This window comes from Podarcis bocagei (assembly GCF_964188305.1).
Source record: "Podarcis bocagei genome assembly, chromosome: Z".
NCBI classification, from domain to species: Eukaryota; Metazoa; Chordata; class Lepidosauria; order Squamata; family Lacertidae; genus Podarcis; species Podarcis bocagei.
This window is the reverse complement of record NC_138140.1, coordinates 266,760-290,093: the sequence shown is the minus strand read 5'-3', so window position 1 is coordinate 290,093 and position 23,334 is coordinate 266,760. Positions and strand designations below refer to the sequence as shown.

Here is a 23,334-nt window from a genome sequence, read left to right as displayed (position 1 = left end):
CTTCCCTCCTTCCTTCCCTCCTTCTTTCCTTCCTTCCCTCCCTCCTCCCTCCCTCCCTCCCTCCCTCCCTCCTTCCTTCCCTCCCTCCCTCCCTCCTTCCCTCCTTCCTTCCTTCCCTCCCTCCCTCCCTCCTTCCCTCCTTCCTTCCTTCCTCCCTCCCTCCCTCCCTCCCTCCTTCCCTCCTTCCTTCCTCTCCTCCTTCCTGACTTTTTCCTTCCCTCCTTCCAGCCTTCTACACCAGCCCCTATGGCTACAAGATGTGCCTCCTTCCTTCCTTCCTTGCTTCCCTCCTTCCCTCCCTCCTCCCTTCCTCCTTCCTTCCTTCCTTCCTTCTTTCCTTCCTGTTTCCTTCCCTCCCTCCCTCCCTCCCTCCTTCCTTCCTTCCTCCCTCCTTCCCTCCCTCCCTCCTTTCCTTCCCTCCTTCCCTCCCTCCCTCCTTCCCTCCCTCCCTCCCTCCTTCCTTCCCTCCTTCCTTCCTTCCTTCCTTCCTTCCTCTCCTCCTTCCTGACTGTTTCCTTCCCTCCTTCCAGCCTTCTACACCAGCCGCTACGGCTACAAGATGTTCCTCCTTCCTTCCTCCTTCCTTCCTTCCTTCCTTCCTTCCTTCCTTCCTTCCCTCCCTCTTTCCTTCCTTCCTCCTTCCTTTCATCCTTCCTTCCTTCCCTCCCTCCTCCCTCCTTCCTTCCTTCCTTCCTCCTTTCCTCCTCCCTCCCTTCCTCCCTCCCTCCCTTCTTTCCTTCCTTCCTTCCCTCCTTCCTTCCTTTTCTATCTCCTTCTGTCTTTCCTTCCCTCCTTCCTTCCTTCCTTCCTTCCTTCCTCCTTCCTTCCTTCCTCCCTCCCTTCCCTCCTCCTTCCTTCCTTCCTTCCCTCCTTCCTCCTTCCTCCCTTCCCTCCTTCCCTCCCCCCCTCCCTCCTTCCTTCCTTCCCTCCTCCCTCCCTCCTTCCCTCCTTCCTTCCTTCCCTCCTTCCTCCCTCCTTCCCTCCCTCCCTCCTTCCTTCCTTCCCTCCTTCCTTCCCTCCTTCCTTCCTTCCTTCCTTCCTCCCTCCCTCCTTCCTTCCCTCCTTCCTTCCTTCCTTCCTCCTTCCTTCCTTCCTTCCTCCCTCCCTCCCTCCCTCCCTCCTTCCTTCCTGACTTTCCCCTTCCATCCTTCCAGCCTTCTACACCAGCCGCTACGGCTACAAGATGTTCCTCCTTCCTTCCTCCTTCCTTCCTTCCTTCCTTCCTTCCTTCCTTCCTTCCTTCCTTCCTTCCCTCCCTCCCTCCCTCCTCCCTCCTTCCCTCCCTCCCTCCTTCCTTCCTTCCTTCCTTCCCTCCCTCCCTCCCTCCCTCCCTCCTTCCTTCCTTCCCTCCTTCCTTCCTCCTTCTTTCCCTCCCTCCCTCCCTCCTTCCTTCCTTCCCTCCTCCCTCCTTCCTTCCTTCCCTCCCTCCCTCCTTCCTTCCTTCCCTCCCTCCCTCATTCCCTCCTTCCTTCCTTCCTTCCTCCCTCCCTCCTTCCTTCCTTCCTCTCCTCCTTCCTGACTTCTTCCTTTCCTCCTTCCTTCCTCCTTCCCTCCTTCCTTCCTTCCCTCCTCCTTCCTTCCTTCCTTCCCTCCTTCCTTCCTTCCCTCCTTCCTTCCTTCCGTCCTTCCTTCCTTCCTCCCTCCTTCCTTCCCTCCTCCCCTCCTTCCTTCCTTCCCTCCCTCCCTCCCTCCCTCCTTCCTTCCCTCCTTTCTTCCTCCTTCCTTCCTCCCTTCCCTCCCTCCCTCCTTCCTCCCCTCCCTCCCTCCCTCCCTCCCTCCCTCCTTCCTTCCTTCCTCCCTCCCTCCCTCCTTCCTTCCTTCCCTCCTTCCTTCCTTCCTCCTCCTTCCTTCCTCCTTCTTTCCTCTCCTCCTTCCTGACTTTTCCCTTCCCTCCTTCCAGCCTTCTACACCAGCCGCTACGGCTACAAGATGTGCCTCCGCCTCTACCTCAACGGCGACGGATCCGGGCGCAACACCCACCTCTCCCTCTTCTTCGTCCTCATGAAGGGGCCCAACGACGCCCTCCTGAAGTGGCCCTTCAACCAGAAGGTAGGCCAATCCGGAGTCACTCCAGTTTCACCCCCTTTCCCCCATTTATAACCCAAAAACACCAAAGTGGAGTCAATCTGGTTTGGCGCGTTGCCCCTTTCCTCTCCCTCTTCTCCAATGATGCGCTTCTGAAGTGGCCCTTCAAGAGTCATTTGGAGTCATTTGGAAGGCCCAGTCTGGGGCCCCAAAGTGGAGTCAGTCTGGAGTCACTCCGGTTCTGCATCTTTTCCCTGGGTTTCTAAGCAAAAACCCCCAAAGTGGAGTCAATCCGATTTGGCGTGTTTCCCCTTTCATCTCCCTCTTCTTTGTCCTCCTGAAGTGGCCCTTCAACCAGAAGGTAGGCCAATCCGGAGTCACTCCGGTTTCGCTCCATTTTCCCCAGAATTAAAACAAAAAAACCCCAAACTGGAGTCAATCTGGTTTGCCCCGTTTCCCCTTTCCTCTCCCTCTTCTTTGTCCTCATGAAGGGGCCCAACGACGCCCTCCTGAAGTGGCCCTTCAACCAGAAGGTAGGCCAAACCGGAGTCACTCCGGTTTCACCCCCTTTCCCCCATTTATAACCAAGAAACACCAAAGTGGAGTCAATCTGGTTTGGCGCATTTCCCCTTTCCTCTCCCTCTTCTCCAATGATGCGCTTCTGAAGTGGCCCTTCAACCAGAAGGTAGGCCAATCCGGAGTCACTCCGGTTTTGCACCTTTCCCCCCCCGGTTTCTAAGCAAAAAAAACACCAAAGTGGAGTCAATCCGGTTTGCTGCTTTTCCCCTTTCCTCTCCCTCTTCTTCATCCTCCTGAAGTGGCCCTTTAACCAGAAGGTAGGCCAAACTGGAGTCACTCTGGTTTCGCTCCATTTTCCCCATAATTAAAACAAAAAAACCCCAAACTGGAGTCAATCCGGTTTGCCGCGTTTCCCCTTTCCTCTCCCTCTTCTTCGTCCTCATGAAGGGGCCAAACAACGCCCTGCTGAAGTGGCCCTTCAACCAGAAGGTAGGCCAAAGCGGAGTCACTCCGGTTTCACCCCCTTTCCCCCATTTATAACCAAAAAACACCAAAGTGGAGTCAATCTGGTTTGGCGCGTTTCCCCTTTCCTCTCCCTCTTCTCCAGCGACGCCCTCCTGAAGTGGCCCTTCAACCAGAAGGTAGGCCAAACCGGAGTCACTCCGGTTTCACCCCCTTTCCCCCATTTATAACCAAGAAACACCAAAGTGGAGTCAATCTGGTTTGGCGTGTTGCCCCTTTCCTCTCCCTCTTCTCCAGCGACGCCCTCCTGAAGTGGCCCTTCAACCAGAAGGTAAGCCAAACCGGAGTCACTCCGGTTTCACCCCATTTCCCCCATTTATAACCAAAAAAACTGCAAAGTGGAGTCAATCCGGTTTGCTGCCTTTCCCCTTTCCTCTCCCCCTTCACCAGCGACGCCCTCCTGAAGTGGCCCTTCAACCAGAAGGTAGGCCAAACCAGAGTCACTCCGGTTTCGGAGCTCCCCCCCATGTATAACAAAGAAACACCAAAGTGGAGTCAATCTGGTTTGGTGCGTTTCACCGTTCCGGGGAAAGTGGAGTCAGTCTGAAGGCGCAAAGTGGAGTCAGTCTGGAGCCCCAAAGTGGAGTCAGTCTGGAGCCCCAAAGTGGAGTCAGTGTGGAGTCACTCCGGTTTCAGAGCTTTCCCCCCCATTTATAACAAAAAAACTGCAAAGTGGAGTCAATCCGCTTTACCGCGTTTCCCCTTTCCTCTCCCTCTTCTTCGTCCTCATTCGGAAGGCCCAGTCTGGAGCCCCAAAGTGGAGTCAGTCTGGAGTCACTCCAGTTTCGGAGCTTTTCCCCGGATTTATAACAAAAAAAGCCCAAACTGGAGTCAATCCGGTTTGGCGTGTCTCCCCTTTCTGGGAAATGAAGGCCCAAAAGGGGAGTCAATCGGAAGGCTCAGTCTGGAGCCCCAAAGTGGAGTCAGTCTGGAGTCACTCTGGATTCGGACCTTTCCCCCGGATTTATAAGCAAAAAACCCCAAACTGGAGTCAATCCGGTTTGGTGCATTTCCCTTTTCTGGGAAACGAAGGCCCAAAGGGGAGTCAGTCAGAAGGCCCAAAATGGAGTCAGTCTGAAGCCCCAAAGTGGAGTCAGTCTGGAGCCCCAAACCGGAGTCACTCCGCTTTTGGAGCATTTCCCCCATTTTTCGCGGATTTCAAACAAAAAAACCCTAAACTGTATTGAATCCGGTTTGAATCCAAAATGGAGTCAGTCTGAAGCCCCTAGTGGAGTCAGTCTGGAGCCCCTAGTGGAGTCAGTCTGGAGCCCCAAAGTGGAGTCAGTCTGGAGTCACTCCGGTTTGGGAGCTTTTCCCAGGATTTATAACCCAAAACTCCCAAACTGGAGTCAATCCGGTTTGCCGCGTTTCCGCTTTACTCTCCCTCTTCTTCGTCCTCATGAAGGGGCCCAACGGCGCGCTTCTGAAGTGGCCCTTCAACCAGAAGGTAGGCCAAACCGGAGTCACTCCGGTTTCGCTCCATTTTTCCCGGATTTAAAACAAAAAAACCTGCTCTAAAATAAACCGCGAAAGCGGAGTCAATTTGCTTTCCCCGCACACCGCTCCGAAACGAACCCCGAAAGCGGAGCCCGTTTCGTTTCTGTTTCCTCTGCCCACCCCCTGAAACTGGTCTGACTCCAGTTTCTCCCCAGGTCACCCTGATTCTGTTGGACCAGAACCACCAGGAGCGGAGTCCATTTGTTTTCCTGGAAAGCCCCAAAGTGGAGTGACTCCACCTTCCATTTCCTATTAAGCTGATCTAAAACCTTTGAAAGTGGAGTCAATCCGCTTTCCGTTTCCCTGAACGCTGCTCTGAAAGTGGAGAGAATCTGCTTTCTCTTTCCTACAAAGCTGATCTCCGATAAGCCCTGAAAGTGGAGTGAATCTGCTTTCCGTTTCCTAGAAAGCTGATCTAAAATCCTGAAACTGGAGTGAATCCACTTTCCATTCCCTAGAACACCGCTCCGAAACGAACCCCGAAAGCGGAGTCCGTTCGTTTTCCTGGAAACCTCCAAACCGCAGTGAATCCGCTTTATGTTTCCTAGAAAGCTGATCTCCGTTTAGCCCTGAAACTGGAGTGAATCTGCTTTCCTAGAAAGCTGATCTCCGATAAGCCCTGAAAGTGGAGTGAATCCGCTTTCCGTTTCATAGAAAGCTGACCTAAAATAAATCTTGAAACTGGAGTGAATCCGCTTTCCGTTCCCCTGCACGCCGCTCTGAAACGAACCCCGAAAATGGAGTCCATTTGTTTAACTGAAAAGCCCCAAAGTGGAGTGAATCCCCTTTCCGTTCCCTATTAGCTGATCCAAAACCTTTGAAACTGGAGCAAATCCGCTTTCTGTTTCCTCCAAAGCTGATCTCCTATAAGCCCTGAAAGTGAAGTGAATCCACTTTCCGTTCCCCAAAAGCAGAGTCCGTTTCTTTTCCTGGAAACCCCCAAACCGCAGCGAACCCCCTTTCTGTTTCCTCCGGCCCCAATCTGAAACTGGTCTGACTCCGGTTTCTCCCCAGGTCACCCTGATGCTGCTGAACCAGGTACACTGGGAGCGGAGTCTGTTTTCCTGGAAACCCCCAAACTGGAGCAAATCCACTTTACGTTTCCTCGAACGCTGCTCTAAAATAAGTCCTGAAACTGGAGTGAATCTGCTTTCCTAAAACCTGATCTCCGACAAGCCCTGAAAGTGGAGTGAATCCGCTGTTTCCTACAAAGCTGATCTAAAACCTTTGAAAGTGGAGTGAATCTGCTTTCAGTTGCCCAGAAACCTGCTCTGTGATAAGCCCTGAAAGTGGAGTGAATCCACTTTCCATTCCCCGAAAGCGGAGTCCATTTGTTTAAATGTTTCCTAGAACGCTGCTCTCAAATAAACCCCGAAAGCGGAGTCAATCTGCTTTCCCTGAACGCCGATTTCAAAACCAACCCCCAAAGTGGAGCGAATCTGCTTTCTGTTTCTGTTTTTGGGGAGGTTTCCTCCAATAAGCCCTGAAACTGGAGTGAATCCGCTTTCCGTTTCCTAGACCCCTGATCTGAAATAGGCCCCCCAAAGCGGAGTCTGTTTGTTCCCCCCAACTGGTCTGACTCCGGTTTCCCTCCTCCCAGGTCACCTTCCATTTCCTATGAAGCTGATCTAAAACCTTTGAAAGTGGAGTCGATCCGCTTTCCGTTCCCCCGAATGGAGCCCCGAAAGCGGGGTCCGTTTCCTAGACCCCCCGATCCGAAACTGGTCTGACTCCGGTTTTCCCCCCAGGTCACCCTGATGCTCCTGGACCAAGACCACCGGGAGCACGTGATCGACGCCTTCCGTCCGGACGTGACCTCCTCCTCTTTCCAGCGTCCAATCGGCGCGCTGAACGTGGCCAGCGGCTGCCCCCTTTTCTGCCCCCTTTCCAAGATGGCCGCCCGGGACTCCTACGTCCGGGACGACACCCTCTTCATCAAGGCCATCGTCGACCTAACCGGACTCTGAATCGGCGCGTCTACACGGGGGGGCGGCTACTCCGCTCCCGCTCCTGGTTCCCGGTGGAGTCAGTCGGAAAGTGGAGTCAGTCTGGAGTCACTCTGGTTTGGCCCCATTTTCCCCATTTTTCCAACCAAAAAAACTCAATCCGGACTCTGAATCCGGACTCTGAATCCGGTGGCGCGTCTACATGGGGGGCGGCTACCTCCGCTTTCGCTCCCGCTCCTGGTTCCCAGTGGAGTCAGTCGGAAAGTGGAGTCAGTCTGGAGTCACTCCGCTTTCGCCCCATTTCCCCCATTTTTCCAACCAAAAAAACTCTGAATCCAGACTCTGAATCCGGTGGCGCGTCTACATGGGGGGCGGCTACTCCGCTTTCGCTCCCGATCCTGAACCTGAGTGCGAGAGCTTCCGGAAAAAGGTTTGGGTGGAGTCACTCCACTTTCGCCCCGTTTTTCCTGGATTTCAAACCCCAAACTGTACTCAGTCCGGTTTGCCGCGTTTCCCCTTTCCAGGAAATGAAGCCCCAAAGTGGAGTCAGTCCAGTTTGCTGCGTTTCCCCTTTCTGGGAAACGAAGGCCCAAAGTGGAGTCAGTCTGGAGCCCCAAAGTGGAGTCAGTCTGGAGTCACTCCACTTTCGCCGCATTTTCACCGCTTTTCCACCAAAAAAACCCAAACTGGACTCAATCCGGACTCTGGATCCGGTGGCGCGTCTACACCAGGGGCGGCTACTCCGCTTTCGCTCCCGGTTCCCGGTGGAGTCAGTCGGAAGCCCCAAAGTGGAGTCAGTCTGGAGCCCCAAACTGGACTCAATCTGGTTTGCTGCGTTTCTGGAGTCTGGAGCCCCAAAGTGGAGTCAGTCTGGAGTCACTCTGCTTTCGCCCCATTTCCCCCGTTTTTTGAACAAAAAAACCCCAAACTGGACTCAAACCGGTTTGCCGTGTTTCCCCTTTCCGGGAAACGAAGCCCCAAAGTGGAGTCGGTCTGAAGGCCCAAAGTGGAGTCAGTCAGAAGGCCCAAAGTGGAGTCAAAGTGGAGTCAGTGTGATGCCCCAAAGTGGAGTCAGTCTGGAGCCCCAAAGTGGAGTCAGTCTGTGGCCCCAAAGTGGACTCAATCCGGTTTGCTGTGTTTCTGGAGCCCAAAGTGGAGTCAGTCTGGAGTCACTCCGCTTTCGCCCCATTTCCCCCCTTTTTCCAACCCAAAAACCCCAAACTGGACTCAATCCGGACTCTGAATCCGGCGGCGCGTCTACACCAGGAGCGGCTACTCCGCTTCCGATCCCGATCCGGGACCTGGACACTTTTTGGGTGGAATAAATTGGTTTTTGGACAGATTTTCTCGTTTGTTCTTTATGGGAGGAGCAGCGGCCAATCGGAAGGGACTTCCTGTTTCTTCTTCCCTCCCTCCCTTCCTGTTCCTTTTTTCCTTCCTTTTCCTTCTTTCCTTCTTTCTTCCTCGTTTCTTTTTTTAATTCCTGTCTTCCTTCCTTCCTTCCTTCCCCCTCCCTCCCTTCCTACCTTCCTGATTTCCTTCCTTCCTTTCTTTCCTTTCTTCCTTCCTTTCCCCTTTCTCCCTTCCCTCCCTCCTTCCTTCCTTTCCTTCCTTCCTTCCTTCCTTCTCTCTCTCCTCTCTTTCCATTTCCCTTTCCTTCTTCCTTCCTTCCCTCCCTCTTTCTTTCTTTCTCTCTCTCTCTCTCTCTCTCTTTCTTTCTCTCTCTCTTTTTCTTTCTCTCTCTCTCTTTCCCCCTTCCTTTCTTCCTTCCTTCCTCTCTCTCTCTCCCTCTCCTCCCTCCTTCCTTCTCCCTCCTTCCTTCCTTCCTTCCTTCCTTTCTTTCTTTCTTCCTTCCTTCCTCTCTCTCTCTCTCTCCCTCTCCTTTTCCTTCCCCTCTCCTTCCTTCCCTCCCTATTTCTCTCTCTCTTTCCTTCTTTCCCTCCTTCTTTCTCTCTCTCTTTCTCTCTCTCTTTCTCTCTTTCCTTCTCTCTCTTTTTCTCTCTTTCCTTCTTTCCCTCCTTCTTTCTCTCTTTCCCTCTTTCTCTCTTTCCTTCTTTCTTCATTTCTCTCTTTCTCTTTCTCTCTTTCCTTCTTTGCCTTTTCTTTCTTTCCCTCTTTCTCTCTCTCTCTCTCTCCCTCTGTCTCTCCCCTTGTATCCTTCCTTCCTTCCTTCCTTCCATTTCTTTCTTTCTTTCTTTCTCTCTCTCTCTCTCTCTCTCTCTCTCTCTCTCTCTCTCTCTCTTTCCGTCTTCACTCTCTCTCTCCCTCTGTCTCTCCCCTTGTTTCCTTCCTTCTTTCTCTCCCTCCCTCCATCTACCCCTCTCTCTTTTTTTCCTTCCTTCCTTCCTTCCTTCCTTCCTTCCTTCCTTCCTTCTTCTTTCTTTCTTTCTTTCCCTCTTTCTTTCCCTCTTTCCTTCTTTCTTTCTTTCTTTCCCTCTTTCTTTCCCTCTCCCCCCCATGAGAAGGTCCTATGGGACTCCTGGCCTCCTGCCCACCATCATCTCCTCTTATCTGGAGACCAATCCATGCTAGAAGGTCAACCTTGAGATGTCCCTCTTCCTCGGCCAACCACAACATCTCCTGATCTCCTGGCAGGAAGTCCCGGTCCATCTTATCTCATGACTTCCTGCCAAGCTTTCCTTGGCAGGAAGTCCAGGAAGAAGATCAAAGGTCCATCTCCAGATCTGACTTGACTTTGGCAGGAAGTCCAGGTCCATCTGATCTCCTGACTTCCTGCCAACCTTTCTTTGGCAGGAAGTCCAGGAAGAAGATCAAAGCTCCATCTCCAGGTCTGACTTCCTGCCAACTTGACTTTGGCAGGAAGTCCAGGAAGAAGGTGGTCCATCTCAACATCTCAAGATCTCCTGACTTCCTGCCAACTTGACCTTGGCAGGAAGTCCAGGAAGAAGATCAAAGCTCCATCTCCAGGTCTGACTTGACTTTGGCAGGAAGTCCAGGTCCGTCTGATCTCCTGACTTCCTGCCAAGCTTTCCTTGGCAGGAAGTCCAGGAAGAAGATCAAAGGTCCATCTCCAGATCTGACTTGACTTTGGCAGGAAGTCCAGGTCCATCTGATCTCCTGACTTCCTGCCAAGCTTTCTTTGGCAGGAAGTCCAGGAAGAAGGTCCATCTCAACATCTCAAGATCTCCTGACTTCCTGCCAACTTGACCTTGGCAGGAAGTCCAGGAAGAAGGAGGTGGATTAGGAGGTCCATCTTATCATCTCCTGACTTCCTGCCAAGCTTTCCTTGGCAGGAAGTCCAGGAAGAAGATCAAAGGTCCATCTCCAGATCGGACTTGACTTTGGCAGGAAGTCCAAGTCCATCTGATCTCCTGACTTCCTGCCAACCTTTCCTTGGCAGGAAGTCCAGGAAGAAGGTGGTCCATCTCAAGATCTCCTGACTTCCTGCCAACTTGACCTTGGCAGGAAGTCCAGGAAGAAGATCAAAGGTCCATCTCCAGATCGGACTTGACTTTGGCAGGAAGTCCAGGTCCATCTGATCTCCTGACTTCCTGCCAACTTGACCTTGGCAGGAAGTCCAGGAAGAAGATCAAAGGTCCATCTCCAGATCTGACTTCCTGCCAACTTTACCTTGGCAGGAAGTCCAGGAAGAAAGTGGTCCATCTCAAGATCTCCTGACTTCCTGCCAACTTTCCCTTGGCAGGAAGTCCAGGAAAAGAAGGCGGATCAAAGGTCCACCTCAAGATCTGACTTCCTGCCAACTTTACCTTGGCAGGAAGCCCAGGAGGACTTCCTGTCCTGCTCCTCCTCCTGGATCAGAGCTCTATCTCCACATCTCTTGACTTCCTGCCAATTTTCCATTGGCAGGAAGTCCAGGAAGAAGATCGCAGGTCCATCTCTTGACTTCCTGCCAACTTGACCTTGGCAGGAAGCCCAGGAGGACTTCCTGTCCTGCTCCTCCTCCTGGAATCAGCGCTCCATCTCAACCTCTCTTGACTTCCTGCCAACTTTCCATCTCAACATCTGACTTCCTGCCAACTCCCCCTTGGCAGGAAGCCCAGAACAAGGAGGTGGACCTTGGATCCACCTCCAGAACTTGGGGGTGGAGCCACCTATGGCTCCGCCCCCCGGCTCTATAAAACCAGGCCTCCCTGGAGGACCCATAACCACGTCCTGTTTGGAGGAAGAAGGAAGTCCATGCTGAAGATGAAGCTCTTCTTACTTGCGGTTCCTCTGGCGTTCTTCTGCCTGGTCCAGGGCTTCTCCGATGACCCTCAGCACCGGGAGAAGGTAAGGGAGGTCTTATGGGTCATCTAGACGGACCCGCTTCCTCCTCCCTCCTTCCTTCCTTCCTTCTTTCTTTCTCTCCCTCCCTCCCTCTATATATCCCTCTATCTCTTCCTCCTTCCTTCCTTCTTTCCTTCCTTCCTCCCTCCCTCCCTCCCTCCTTCCTTTCTCTCTCTCTCTCTTTCCCTCTGTCTGTCCCTTCCTTCCTTCCCTTCCTCCTTCCGTCCTTCCCACCTTCCATCCTTCCTTCCTTCCTTCTTTCCTTCCCTCCATCCTTCCGTCCTTCCTTCCCACCTTCCGTCCTTCCTTCCATCTTTCTTTCTTTCTTTCCTCCTTCCTTCTTTCTTTCTTTCCTTTGTCTTCCTTCCTTCCTTTCCTCCATCCCTCCCTCCTTCCTTTCCTTCCTTCCTTCCTTCCTTCCATCTTTCTTTCTTTCTTTCCTCCCTCCCTCCCTTCTTTCTTTCCTTTGTCTTCCTCCCTTCCTCCTTCCTTCCCTCCTTTCCTTCCTTCCTCCCTCCCTCCCTCCTTCCTTCCTTCCCTCATTCCTTCCGTCCTTCCTTCCATCTTTCTTTCTTTCTTTCTTTCCTCCCTCCTCCCTTCTTTCTTTCCTTTGTCTTCCTTCCTTCCCTCCCTCCTTCCCTCCCTCCTTCCCCCCTCCCTCCCTCCCTCCTCCCTTCCCTCCATCCTTTCCTTCCTTCCCTCCCTCGTCCCTCCTCCCCTCCTCCCCTCCTTCCTTCCTTCCTTCCTTCCTTCCTTCCCTCCTTCCTTCCATCCTTCCTTCCTTCCCTCCTTCCTTCCTCCCTTTCTCCTCCCTCCTTCCCTCCCTCCTTCCTTCCCTCCCTTCCTCCTTCCTTCCCTCCTTTCCTTCCTTCCATCCTTCCTTCCCTCCTCCCTTCCTCCCTTCTTCCTCCCTCCTTCCCTCCCTCCTTCCTTCCCTCCTTTCCTTCCTCCCTCCTTCCTCCCTTCCCTCCTTCCTTCCTTCCTTCCTCCCTTCCTTCCTTCCTCCCTTCCTCCCTTCTTCCTCCCTCCCTCCTTCCCTCCCTCCTTCCTTCCCTCCTTTCCTTCCTCCCTCCTTCCTCCCTTCCCTCCTTCCTCCCTTCCTTCCTTCCCTCCTTCCTTCCTTACCTCCCTCCCTCCTCCCTCCCTCCCTCCTTCCTTCCTTCACTCCTTCCTTCCTTCCTTCCTTCTAGGCCAAAGGAAGATGGATGACCTTGGCCCTCAGCACCACTGACCCCAAGATCCTGAAGCACATGGAGAAGATGAAGATCGTCATGGTGGACGTCGCCTTCGAGGGAGACGACGTGGTGGTGGAGACACGCATTCCCACGTAAGGCGGGGCAGGAAGTGGCTGGTTTGGGACAGGAAGTGCCTGTTTGGGAGAGGAAGTGGCTGGTTTGGGAGAGGAAGTGCCTGTTTGGGACAGGAAGTGCCTGTTTGGGAGAGGAAATGGCTGGTTTGGGAGAGGAAGTGGCTGGTTTGGGGTGGGGTGTCCCTGTTTTGGAAGAGGAAGTGCCTGTTTGGGAGAGGAAATGGGTGTTTGGGAGAGGAAGTGGCTGTTTTGGGGTGGGGTGTCCCTGTTTTGGAAGAGGAAGTGCCTGTTTGGGAGAGGAAGTGGCTGGTCTGGGAGAGAAAGTGGCTGTTTGGGACAGGAAGTGGCTGGTTTGGGAGAGGAAGTGGCTGGTAAGACGTGGTGGTGGAGACACGCATTCCCACGTAAGGGGGCCAGGAAGTGGCTGGTTTGGGACAGGAAGTGGCTGTTTGGGAGAGGAAGTGCCTGTTTTGGGAGAGGAAATGGCTGGGAACAGGAAGGGCCTGGTTTGGGAGAGGAAGTGGCTGGTTTGGGAGAGGAAGTCCCTATTTTGGAACAGGATGGGGTGGAAGGGTCATCCGGATGGACTTGGGGGAGAGGAAGTGGCTGGTTTGGGAGAGGAAGTGGCTGGTTTGGGAGAGGAAGGGCCTGTTTGGGAGAGGAAGTGGCTGGTAAGATGTGGTGGTGGAGACACGCATTCCCACGTAAGGGGGGCAGGAAGTGGCTGGTTTGGGACAGGAAGTGGCTGGTTTGGGAGAGGAAGTGCCTGTTTTGGGGTGGGGTGTCCCTGTTTTGGAAGAGGAAGTGGCTGGTTTGGGACAGGAAGTGGCTGGTAAGATGTGGTGGTGGAGACACGCATTCCCACGTAAGGGGGGCAGGAAGTGGCTGGTTTGGGACAGGAAGTGCCTGTTTGGGAGAGGAAGTGGCTGTTTGGGAGAGGAAGTGGCTGGTCTGGGAGAGGAAGTGGCTGTTTGGGAGAGGAAGTGGCTGGTTTTGGGACAGGAAGTGCCAGGATGGGGTGGAAGGGGGCAGGAGGGTCATCCGGACGGAGTTTGGGGAGAGGAAGTGCCTGGTTTGGGAGAGGAAGTGGCTGGTTTGGAAGTGGAAATGGCTGTTTGGGAGAGGAAGTGGCTTGTTTGGGAGAGGAAGTGGCTGGGAACAGGAAGGGCCTTGTTTGGGAGAGGAAGTGGTTGGTAAGACGTGGTGGTGGAGACACGCATTCCCACGTAAGGGGGGCAGGAAGTGCCTGGTTTGGGACAGGAAGTGCCTGGTTTGGGAGAGGAAGTGGCTGGTTTGGGAGAGGAAGGGCCTGTTTGGGAGAGGAAGTGCCTGGTTTGGGGTGGGGTGGCCCACTTTTGGGGGAGGAAGTCCCTATTTTGGAACAGGATGGGGTGGAAGGGGGCAGGAGGGTCATCCAGACGGACTTGGGGGAGAGGAAGTGGCTGGTTTGGGAGAGGAAGTGCCTGGTTTGGGAGAGGAAGTGGCTGTTTGGGAAGAGGAAGGGCCTGGTTTGGGAGACGAAATGGTTGCTTGGGAGAGGAAGTGACGGTTTTGGGGTGGGGTGTCCCGGTTTTGGAAGAGGAAGGGCCTGGTTTGGAAGAGGAAGTGCCTGTTTTGGGAGAGGAAGTGCTTGTTTGGCAGAGGAGGTGGCTGGTTTGGGAGAGGAAGTGGCTGTTTGGGAGAGGAAGTGGCTGGTTTGGGAGAGGAAGTGGCTGGTTTGGGAGAGGAAGTGCCTGTTTTGGGGTGGGGTGTCCCTGTTTTGGAACAGGAAGTGGCTGGTTTGGGAGAGGAAGTGGCTGGTTTGGGAACAGGAAGGGCCTAGTTGGGGAGAGGAAGTGGGTGGTGTGGGAGAGGAAGTGGCTGGTTTGGGAAGAGGAAGGGCCTGGTTTGGGAAGTCCCTCTTTTGAAATAGGAAGTGACGGTTTTGGAGCAAGAAGTGCATGTTTTGGGAGAGGAAATGGCTGTTTGGGAGAGGAAATGCCTGTTTTGGGAGAGGAAGTGCCTGTTTTGGGAGAGGAAATGGCTGTTTGGGAACAGGAAGTGCCTGTTTTGGGAAAGGAAATGGCTGTTTGGGAACAGGAAGGGCCTGGTTTGGGAGAGGAAGTGGCTGGTTTGGGAGAGGAAGTGCCTGTTTGGGAAGAGGAAGTCTCTATTTTGGAACAGGATGGGGTGGAAGGGGGCAGGAGGGTCATCCGGACTGACTTGGGGGAGAGGAAGGGCCTGGTTTGGGACAGGAAGTGCCTGGTTTGGAAGAGGAAGTCCTGGGTTTGGGAGAGGAAGTGCCTGGTTTGGGACAGGAAGTCATTTTTTCACAGGATGGGGTGTCCCTCTTTGGAAGAGGAAGTCTCTTTTGTTTTCTCGTCCCCCCATTTCCCCCCGATAAATATATATATTTTCCTTTTTCTCGGCAGGCCCCACGGCTGCAAACCCATCAAGATGGTCTTCAAGAGAGGCGAAGACGGGAAATACTACCACAAATGCAGTTCGTATCCACTTCCTGTCCCCCCCACTTCCTGTTTGAATGGTTCAGTCCAGTGCTTGTCTTTTAAACCTGAATAATCCTATTTTTAATCTGAATAATCGTCATTTTAATCTGAATAATCCTATTTTTAACCTGAATAATCCTATTTTTTAACCTGAATAATCCTATTTTTTAACCTGAACAATCCTATTTTTAATCTGAATAATCCTATTTTTAATATGGATACTTGTCTTTTTAATCTGAATAATCCTATTTTTAATCAGAATAATCGTCATTTTAATCTAAATAATCCTATTTTTAACCTGAATAATCCTATTTTTTAACCTGAATAATCCTATTTTTAATCTGAATAATCCTATTTTTAATATGGATACTTGTCTTTTTAATCTGAATAATCCTATTTTTAATCAGAATAATCGTCATTTTAATCTGAATAATCCTATTTTTAATAGGAATAATCGTCATTTTAATCTGAATAATCCTATTTTTTAACCTGAATAATCCTATTTTTAATCTGAATAATCCTATTTTTAATCTGAAGACTCGTCTTTTTAATATGAATAATCCTATTTTTAATCTGAACAATCCTATTTTTCATCTGAAGAATCATCATTTTCATCTGAATAATCCTATTTTTAATCAGAATAATCCTATTTTTAATCTGAATACTCGTCTTTTTCACCTGAATAATCCTATTTTTAATCTGAATAATCGTCTTTTTAATCTGAATAATCCCATTTTTAATCTGAATAATCCTATTTTTAATCTGAATACTCGTCTTTTTATTTTGAATCATCCTATTTTCTAATTCTGTCCTTTTCCCCTTCCCTCCAGAATTTGGCGATCATAAAGTCGACGTTGTCGAGACGGACGGCCAGACTTACGCCATCGTCGACTTGATCACCATCCGGGATGGAGAGACCTACCAGACCTCCACCCTCTATGGTATTATTATTATTATTATTATTATTATTATTATTATTATTATTATTATTATTATTATTTGGATGGACATTTCCCATTTTGGGAAATCTCAGGTCTGTCTTGATGGACATCTTCCAGGTCTATCTGGATGGACATTATTATTATTATTATTATTATTATTATTATTATTATTATCATTATTATTATCATTATTATCATTATCATTATTATCATTATTATCATTATTATCATTATTATTATAACACCTACCAGACCTCCACCCTCTATGGTATTATTATTATTATTATTATTATTATTATTATTATTATTATTATTACTACTACTACTACTACTACTACTACTACTACTACTACTACTACTACACATACCAGACCACCACCCTCTATGGTGGTATTATTATTATTATTATTATTATTATTATTATTATTATTATTATTATTATTATTATTATTATTATTACACCTACCATACCTCCACGCTCTATGATATTATTATTATTATTATTAGTAGTAGTAGTAGTAGTAGTAGTAGTAGTAGTAGTAGTATTACACCTACCAGACCACCACCCTCTATGGTATTATTATTATTATTATTATTATTATTATTATTATTATTATTATTATTATTATTATTATTATTATTATTATTATTACTACACCTACCAGACCACCACCCTCTATGGTATTATTATTATTATTATTATTATTATTATTATTATTATTATTATTATTATTATTATTACACCTACCAGACCTCCACCCTCTATGGTATTATTATTATTATTATTATTATTATTATTATTATTATTATTATTATTATTATTATTATTTTTATTTTTATTATTATTACACTTACCAGACCTCCACCCTCTATGGTATTATTATTATTATTATTATTATTATTATTATTATTATTATTATTATTATTATTATTATTACTACTACTACTACTACTACTATTATTACTATTATTATTATTACTATTATTATTATTACATCTACCAGACCTCCACGCTCTATGGTATTATTATTATTATTATTATTATTATTATTATTATTATTATTATTATTATTATTATTATTATCATCATCATCATCATTATTATTATTATTACATCTACCAGACCTCCACGCTCTATGGTATTATTATTATTATTATTATTATTATTATTATTATTATTATTAATGATTATTATTAATATTTCCCAGCCCGCGACGCCGAATCCCAGCCAATCAGCTTGCTGGAGGACTTTCAGCAGCGCAGCGAAAACCGGGGCTTCACTTCGGAGCAAATCAAGATCTTCCCCAAGGAAGGTGAGTCGGTCCTCCAAGAAGGTCCTCCAAGAAGGTCCTCCAAGGCGGGACCTCGGAGGGTCATCCATCCCATAATAACCGCCTTTCTCCTCTCTCTCCACAGTCGCCTGCCATGACAAAGCGGTGAGTATCCCGAATTCGGGCCTATCTGGATGGACATTGCCCACTTTGGGAAATGTCAGGTCTAGCTGGATGGACATTGCCCAGTTTGGGAAAGGTCAGGTCTATCCGGATGGACATTTCCCAGGGTGGAGAAATCTCAGGTCTATAGCTTGGTGGAGGACATCTCAGGGCTTTTTGGATGGACATTTCCCATTTTGGGAAATCTCAGGTCTAGCTGGATGGACATTGCCCAGTTTGGGAAATCTCAGGTCTAGCTTGGTGGAGAACATCTCAGGTCTATCTTGATGGACATTTCCCATGGTTGAGAAATCTCAGGTCTATCTTGTTGGACATTTCCCATTTTGGGAAATCTCAGGTCTAGCTTGAGGGACATCTTCCAGGTCTATCTGGATGGGCATTTCCCATTTTGGGAAATGTCAGGTCTAGCTAGATGGACACTGCCCATGGTGGAGAAATCTCAGGTCTGTAGCTTGGTGGAGGACATCTCAGGGCTTTTTGGATGGACATTGCCCAGTTAGGGAAATCTCAGGTCTATCTTGGTGGACATTTCCCATTTTGGGAAATGTCAGCTCTATCTTGATGGACATTGCCCAGTTTGGGAAATGTTAGGTCTAGCTGGATGGACATTGCCCAGTTTGGGGAAATCTGAGGTCTATAGCTTGGTGGAGGACATCTCAGGGCTTTTTGGATGGACATTTCCCATTTTGGGAAATCTCAGGTCTATCTTGATAGACATTTCCCGTTTGGGGAAATCTCAGGTCTGTCTTGATGGATAATTCCCAGGGTGCAGAAATCTCAGATCTATCTTGATGGACATCTTCCAGGTCTATCTGGATGGACATTTCCCATTTTGGGAAATCTCAGGTCTATCTTGGTGGGTATTTCCCAGGTTTATATTGATGGACATCTCCCATGGTGGAGAAATCTCACGTCTATCTGGATGGACATTTCCCATTTTGGGAAATCTCAGGTCTATCTCGGTGGACATTGCCCATTTTGGGAAATCTCAGGTCTATCTGGATGGACATCTCCCATTTTGGGAAATCTCAGGTCTATCTTGGTGGACATTTCCCAAGTCTAATTGATGGACATTTCCCAGGTCTATCTTGATGGACATTTCCCAAGTCTAACTTGATGGATATTTCCCAAGTCCACCTTGATGGACATTTCCCAGGTCTATCTTGATGGACATTTCCCAAGTCTAACTTGATGGATATTTCCCAAGTCCACCTTGATGGACATTTCCCAAGTCTATGGATGGATGGATATCAAGTCTATCTTGATGGACATTTCCCAAGTCTACCTTGATGGACATTTCCCAAGTCGACCTTGATGGACATTTCCCAGGTCCACCTTGATGGACATTTCCCAAGTCTACCTTGGTGGACATTTCCCAAGTCTACCTTGATGGACATTTCCCAAGTCTACCTTGATATCCCTCAAGATATCTTGATGGACATTTCCCAAGTCTAGATGGACAGTTCCCAGGTCTATCTTGATGGACATTTCCCAAGTCTATCTTTTGGACATTTCCCAAGTCTATTTGGATGGACATTTCCCAAGTCTGTTTTTTGGACATTCCCCAAGTCTATATTGATGGACATCTCCCAAGCTTGGAAGCCTCACCTTCTCTTCTTCTCTTCTAGGAATGAGAAGAACATCTCTATGGTCCTTTGATGTCACTTCCTCCTAATAAATAGATTCAGAAACTGCAACTTCCTGTCTTTGGTCTCTTTTGTATTATTATTATTATTATTATTATTATTATTATTATTATTATCATCATCATCATCATCATCATCATCATCATCATCATCATCATCATTTTCATTTATTCCCATCCCCTTATAAAATGCCATTATTATTATTATTATTATTATTATTATTATTATTATTATTATTATTACTATTATTACTATTATTATTATTAAATATCAAATGAGATATTTTTAAATCCCTAATTTAAATGTTTGAATATTGAGTGATCGATCTGGCCCCATGTTATTGATTATCGATCCAACCCTGTCTTATTATTGATCCAGGTCCATGTTATTGATTATCAATCAAGCACCGTGTTATTAATTATCAATCAAGCCCTGTGTGATTGATTATCAATCCAGCCCATTATTGGTTATCAATCCAGCCCATTATTGATTATCAATCCAGCCCTGTGTGATTGGTTATTGATCCAGCCCATTATTGATTATCAATCCAGCCCTGTGTGATTATCAATCCAGCCCATTATTGATTATCAATCCAGCCCTGTGTGATTGGCTATTGATCCAGCCCATTACTGATTATCAATCCAGCCCTGTGTGATTATCAATCCAGCCCATTATTGATTATCAATCCAGCCCAGTGTGATTGGTTATCAATCCAGCTCCATGTGATTGGTTATTGATCCAGCCCTGTGTGATTATCAATCCAGCTCCATGTGATTGGTTATTGATCCAGCCCTGTATGATTATCAATCCAGCCCCGTCTGATCGGTTATTGATCCAGCTCCATGTGATTGGTTATTGATCCAGCCCTGTGTGATTGGTTATCAATCCAGCCCATTATTGATTATCAATCCAGCCCTGTGTGATTGGTTATCAATCCAGCCCATTATTGATTATCAATCCAGCTCCATGTGTGATTGGTTATCAATCCAGCCCTGTGTGATTGGTTATCGATCCATACCTGTGTGATTATCAATCCAACCCCGTCTGATTGGCTATTGATCCAGCTCTGTGTGATTGGTTATCAATCCAGCCCTGTCTTATTGGTTATTGATCCAACCCCGCATTATTGATTATCAATCCAGCCCTGTCTGATTGGTTACCGAACCACCCCAGTCTTATCAGTTATCGATCCATTCTCGTGTTATTGATTATTGGTCCAGCCCTGTGTGATTGATTATCGATCCAGCCCTGTGTGATTGGTCATTGATCCAGCCCCAACTTATCGGTTTTCAAACCAGCCCTGCTTTCCATTGACCGCCCTTCCCTGTCAATCATTCTGGGTGGGCGGGACCCTGAGATCCCTCCCCTGTCAATCATTCTGAGATCCCTCCCCTGTCAATCATTCTGAGATCCCTCCCGTCAATCATTCTGAGATCCTTCCCCTGTCAATCATTCCTGGTTGGGGGTGGGACCTGAGATCCCTCCCCTGTCAATCATTCTGAGATCCCTCCCCTGTCAATCATTCTGAGATCCCTCCCCTGTCAATCATTCTGAGATCCCGCCCCTGTCAATCATTCCTGGTTGGGGGTGAGACCTGAGATCCCTCCCCTGTCAATCATTCTGAGATCCCTCCCCTGTCAATCATTCTGAGATCCCTCCCGTCAATCATTCTGAGATCCTTCCCCTGTCAATCATTCCTGGTTGGGGGTGGGACCTGAGATCCCTCCCCTGTCAATCATTCTGAGATCCCTCCCCTGTCAATCATTCTGAGATCCCTCCCGTCAATCATTCTGAGATCCCTCCCCTGTCAATCATTCTGAGACCCCTCCCCTGTCAATCATTCTGAGACCCCTCCCCTGTCAATCATTCTGAGACCCCTCCCCTGTCAATCATTCTGAGACCCCTCCCCTGTCAATCATTCTGAGACCCCTCCCCTGTCAATCAGTCTGAGACCCCTCCCCTGTCAATCATTCTGAGATCCCTCCCCTGTCAATCATTATGAGATCCTTCCCTGTCAATCATTCTGAGACCCCTCCCCTGTCAATCATTCTGAGACCCCTCCCCTGTCAATCATTCTGAGACGCCTCCCCTGTCAATCATTCTGAGACCCCTCCCCTGTCAATCATTCTGAGATCCTTCCCTGTCAATCATTCTGAGATCCTTCCCTGTCAATCATTCTGAGATCCCTCCCCTGTCAATCATTCCTGGTTGGGGGTGGGACCTGAGATCCCTCCCGTGTCAATCATTCTGAGATCCCTCCCCTGTCAATCATTCTGACATCCCTCCCCTGTCAATCATTCTGACATCCCTCCCCTGTCAATCATTCCTGGTTGGGGGTGGGACCTGAGATCCCTCCCATGTCAATCATTCCGGGGGGCGGGACCCTGAGACCCCTCCCCTGTCAATCATTCTGAGACCCCTCCCCTGTCAATCATTCGGGGGGGCGGTCCCATCCCTCCTCCAATCCCAAGACAGGCGCACTCTGCACATGCTCAGGCGGCCGGAAACACTCTAGGAATATATATATATATATATATATATCTCTTTATTGAGGGCATTCGCAAGAAGGGGAGACAAAATGGCGCCCTAGAGGGGCTTCTATGGGGCGGGTCAGTCTGGATGACCGTTGGGGGTCCCTTCCCTATGATCTCCTCATAACCGGCTGGAGGTCCTAGAGAGGACCGGAAAAACCCAAATTTCAGGGCCGAAATCCTAGATTGTCCCCGCCTGAAGATGTCGAACCCGGGCTTGGAGGGGAAGCAAAGCTTGATGGGAAATTGAAGGGCTGAGGAATCCTAGAAGGGCCAGGCGGGAGGAGCGGGAGGGGTCCCTTCCCTCTCTATGGTCCCCTAAGAAGGTGATGGAGGTCCTAGAGAGGTCCTTTGCAAGGGGGTCAGGCTGGAGGACCTGGAGGGGCGCCTTCCCTCTCTATGGTCCCCTAAGAAGGTGATGGAGGTCCTAGAGAGGTCCTTTGCAAGGGGGTCAGGCTGGAGGACCTGGAGGGGCGCCTTCCCTCTCTATGGTCCCCTAAGAAGGTGATGGAGGTCCTAGAGAGGTCCATTCTCTCTCTATGGTCCGCTCAGAAGGTGCTGGATGTCCTAGAGGGGTCCCTTCCCACTCTATGATACATGGATGTCCTGGAGAGGTCCCTTCCCTCTCTATGGTCCCCAAAGAATGGACTGGATGTCCTAGAGAGGTCCCTCCTCTTTCTATGATCCCCTAAGAAGCGCCTGGATGTCCTAGAGAGGTCCCTTCTCTCTCTATGATCCTTTGCAAAGGGGGGGTCAGGCTGGATGACCTGGAGGGGCCCCTCCTTCTCTATGATCCCCTAATAAGGTGCTGGATGTCCTAGAGAAGCCCCTTCCCTCTCTATGATCCATGGATGTCCTGGACAGGTCCCTTCGCTCTCTATGGTCCCCTAAGAATGGGCTGGCAGTCCTAGAGGGGTCCCTTCCCTCTCTATGAACAGCTAAGAACCGGCTGGATGTCCTAGAGAGGACCCTTCCCTCTCTATGATCCTTTGCAAAGGGGGTCAGGCTGGAGGACCTGGAGGGGGCCCTTCCCTCTCTATGATCCCCAAAGAACGGACTGGATGTCCTAGAGAGGTCCCTCCTCTCTCTATCATCCCCTAAGAACCAGCTGGATGTCCTAGAGAGGACCCTTCCCTCTCTATGATCCTTTGCAAAGGGGGTCAGGCTTTCCTCTCTATGATCCATGGATGTCCTAGACAAGTCCCTTCCCTCTCTATCATCCCCTAAGAACCGGCTGGATGTCCTAGAGAGGACCCTTCCCTCTCTATGATCCTGGAGGACCCGGAGGGGGGTCCCTTCCCTCTCTGGCTCCGCCCCCTTGAACTCAGCCCCGCCCCCTTCGGCCCCCAGTTCCTCACAATGCGGCCCCCAGGGAACCGTCCAATCAGAGAGGTCTGTTTGGGGGCGGAGCCAGGAAGTCCTCCAATGACGGAGCCCCGCATCGTCCAATGACAAAGAGTCTTGGTGGGCGGAGCCGGAAACGGTCCAATCACAGAGCCAGCTTGTAAACTGCCCGGCGACAGAGCCCTGAAGCCGCCCAATGACAAGAGTCCCGTTGGGCGGAGCCAGGAAGCCCTTCAACGAATCGCCCAATCACAGAGCTCCGTGGAGCAGCGGTCGTAAACTGCCCGGCAACCGAGCCCCCAACTGTCCCGTTGGGCGGAGCCTGGAAATCGTCCAATCACACCGCTCCGTCTGTATTCCGCCCGGCAACAGGGCCCTAAAAATGTCCAATGACAGAACGCCGTTGGGTGGCGGCCTGTAATCTGCCCGGCAACAGAGCCTTGAAATCATCCCATGACATCTTGGAACCGTCCAATGACGGAGCTCCGTTGAGCAGCGGACGTAATCTGCCCGGCAACAGAGCCCCCAACTGTCCAATGACAGAATCCCGTTGGGCGGTTGGCTGTAATCTGCCCGGCAACAGGGCCCGGAAACGGTCCAATGACAGAGTCCCGTTGGCTGGCGCCTGTATGGGTGGTGGGCTGTAATCTGCCAGGCAACAGGGCCAGGAAACGGTCCAATGACAGAGCCCCGTTGGATGGTGCTGGGAAATCGTCCAATGAGGGAGTCCCCTTGGCTGGCGCCTGTAATCTGCCCGGCGACAGAGCCCTGAAAATGTCCCATGACCGAATCCCGTAATCTGCCCGGCAACAGGGCCTTGGACAGAGCATCTTGAAACCGTCCAATGGCGGAGCTCCGTTGAGCAG

At 49.7% G+C, this 23,334-nt stretch overlaps 2 protein-coding genes and 3 long non-coding RNA genes across 29 annotated transcripts in view; 3 read left to right on the top strand and 2 right to left on the bottom strand.

The window, feature by feature from the left end:
- Window positions 1–3,790, bottom strand: part of LOC308579208 — a 6,195-nt gene extending 2,405 nt beyond the window's left edge. The window contains exons 1-2 of the long non-coding RNA XR_014004370.1: window positions 3,586–3,790; window positions 2,776–3,434 (exon numbers count right to left, since the gene is read on the bottom strand). This is a non-coding gene — a long non-coding RNA (uncharacterized lncRNA). The remainder of the gene's footprint in view (window positions 1–2,775; window positions 3,435–3,585) is intronic.
- TRAF2 (TNF receptor associated factor 2) overlaps window positions 1–7,526 on the top strand; it is an 18,206-nt gene extending 10,680 nt beyond the window's left edge. Inside the window, exons 9-11 of the mRNA XM_081180022.1 lie at window positions 1,901–2,049; window positions 6,312–6,552; window positions 6,882–7,526. Coding sequence (XP_081036148.1) covers window positions 1,901–2,049; window positions 6,312–6,530 — 368 coding nt within the window. The 3' untranslated portion in view covers window positions 6,531–6,552; window positions 6,882–7,526. The remainder of the gene's footprint in view (window positions 1–1,900; window positions 2,050–6,311; window positions 6,553–6,881) is intronic.
- A 3,074-nt stretch (window positions 7,527–10,600) lies between these two features.
- LOC308579150 (extracellular fatty acid-binding protein-like) lies at window positions 10,601–18,644 on the top strand. 24 transcript variants are annotated; one of them, XR_014004314.1, is made up of 11 exons: window positions 10,601–10,760; window positions 11,948–12,084; window positions 14,478–14,548; window positions 15,383–15,493; window positions 16,702–16,806; window positions 16,910–17,203; window positions 17,245–17,309; window positions 17,499–17,687; window positions 17,729–18,004; window positions 18,104–18,276; window positions 18,418–18,460. XR_014004314.1 is itself a non-coding variant. In XM_081179931.1 (11 exons), exons 1-11 carry the CDS (start codon window positions 10,668–10,670, stop codon window positions 18,112–18,114), a joined length of 1,272 nt encoding a protein of 423 aa, XP_081036057.1. In that variant the 5' UTR covers window positions 10,601–10,667; the 3' UTR covers window positions 18,115–18,125. The 24 variants fall into 24 exon arrangements, 21 of the variants coding, with proteins under 21 accessions (XP_081036057.1, XP_081036056.1, XP_081036076.1 ...); XR_014004315.1 differs by having other exon boundaries at window positions 18,104–18,351; XR_014004316.1 differs by having other exon boundaries at window positions 18,104–18,351; window positions 18,403–18,460.
- Window positions 18,645–21,121: 2,477 nt separating this feature from the next.
- Window positions 21,122–21,871, bottom strand: LOC308579252. The gene is made up of 2 exons (XR_014004383.1): window positions 21,774–21,871; window positions 21,122–21,442 (listed from the first exon to the last, which is right to left on the bottom strand). It is a non-coding gene; the product is annotated as an uncharacterized lncRNA (long non-coding RNA).
- LOC308579251 lies at window positions 21,364–23,264 on the top strand. 2 transcript variants are annotated; one of them, XR_014004381.1, is made up of 6 exons: window positions 21,364–21,437; window positions 21,471–21,526; window positions 21,560–21,699; window positions 21,739–22,283; window positions 22,353–22,673; window positions 23,196–23,264. It is a non-coding gene; the product is annotated as an uncharacterized lncRNA (long non-coding RNA). The 2 variants fall into 2 exon arrangements; XR_014004382.1 differs by lacking the exon at window positions 23,196–23,264 and having other exon boundaries at window positions 22,353–22,729.
- The last annotated feature ends 70 nt before the right edge of the window (window positions 23,265–23,334 follow it).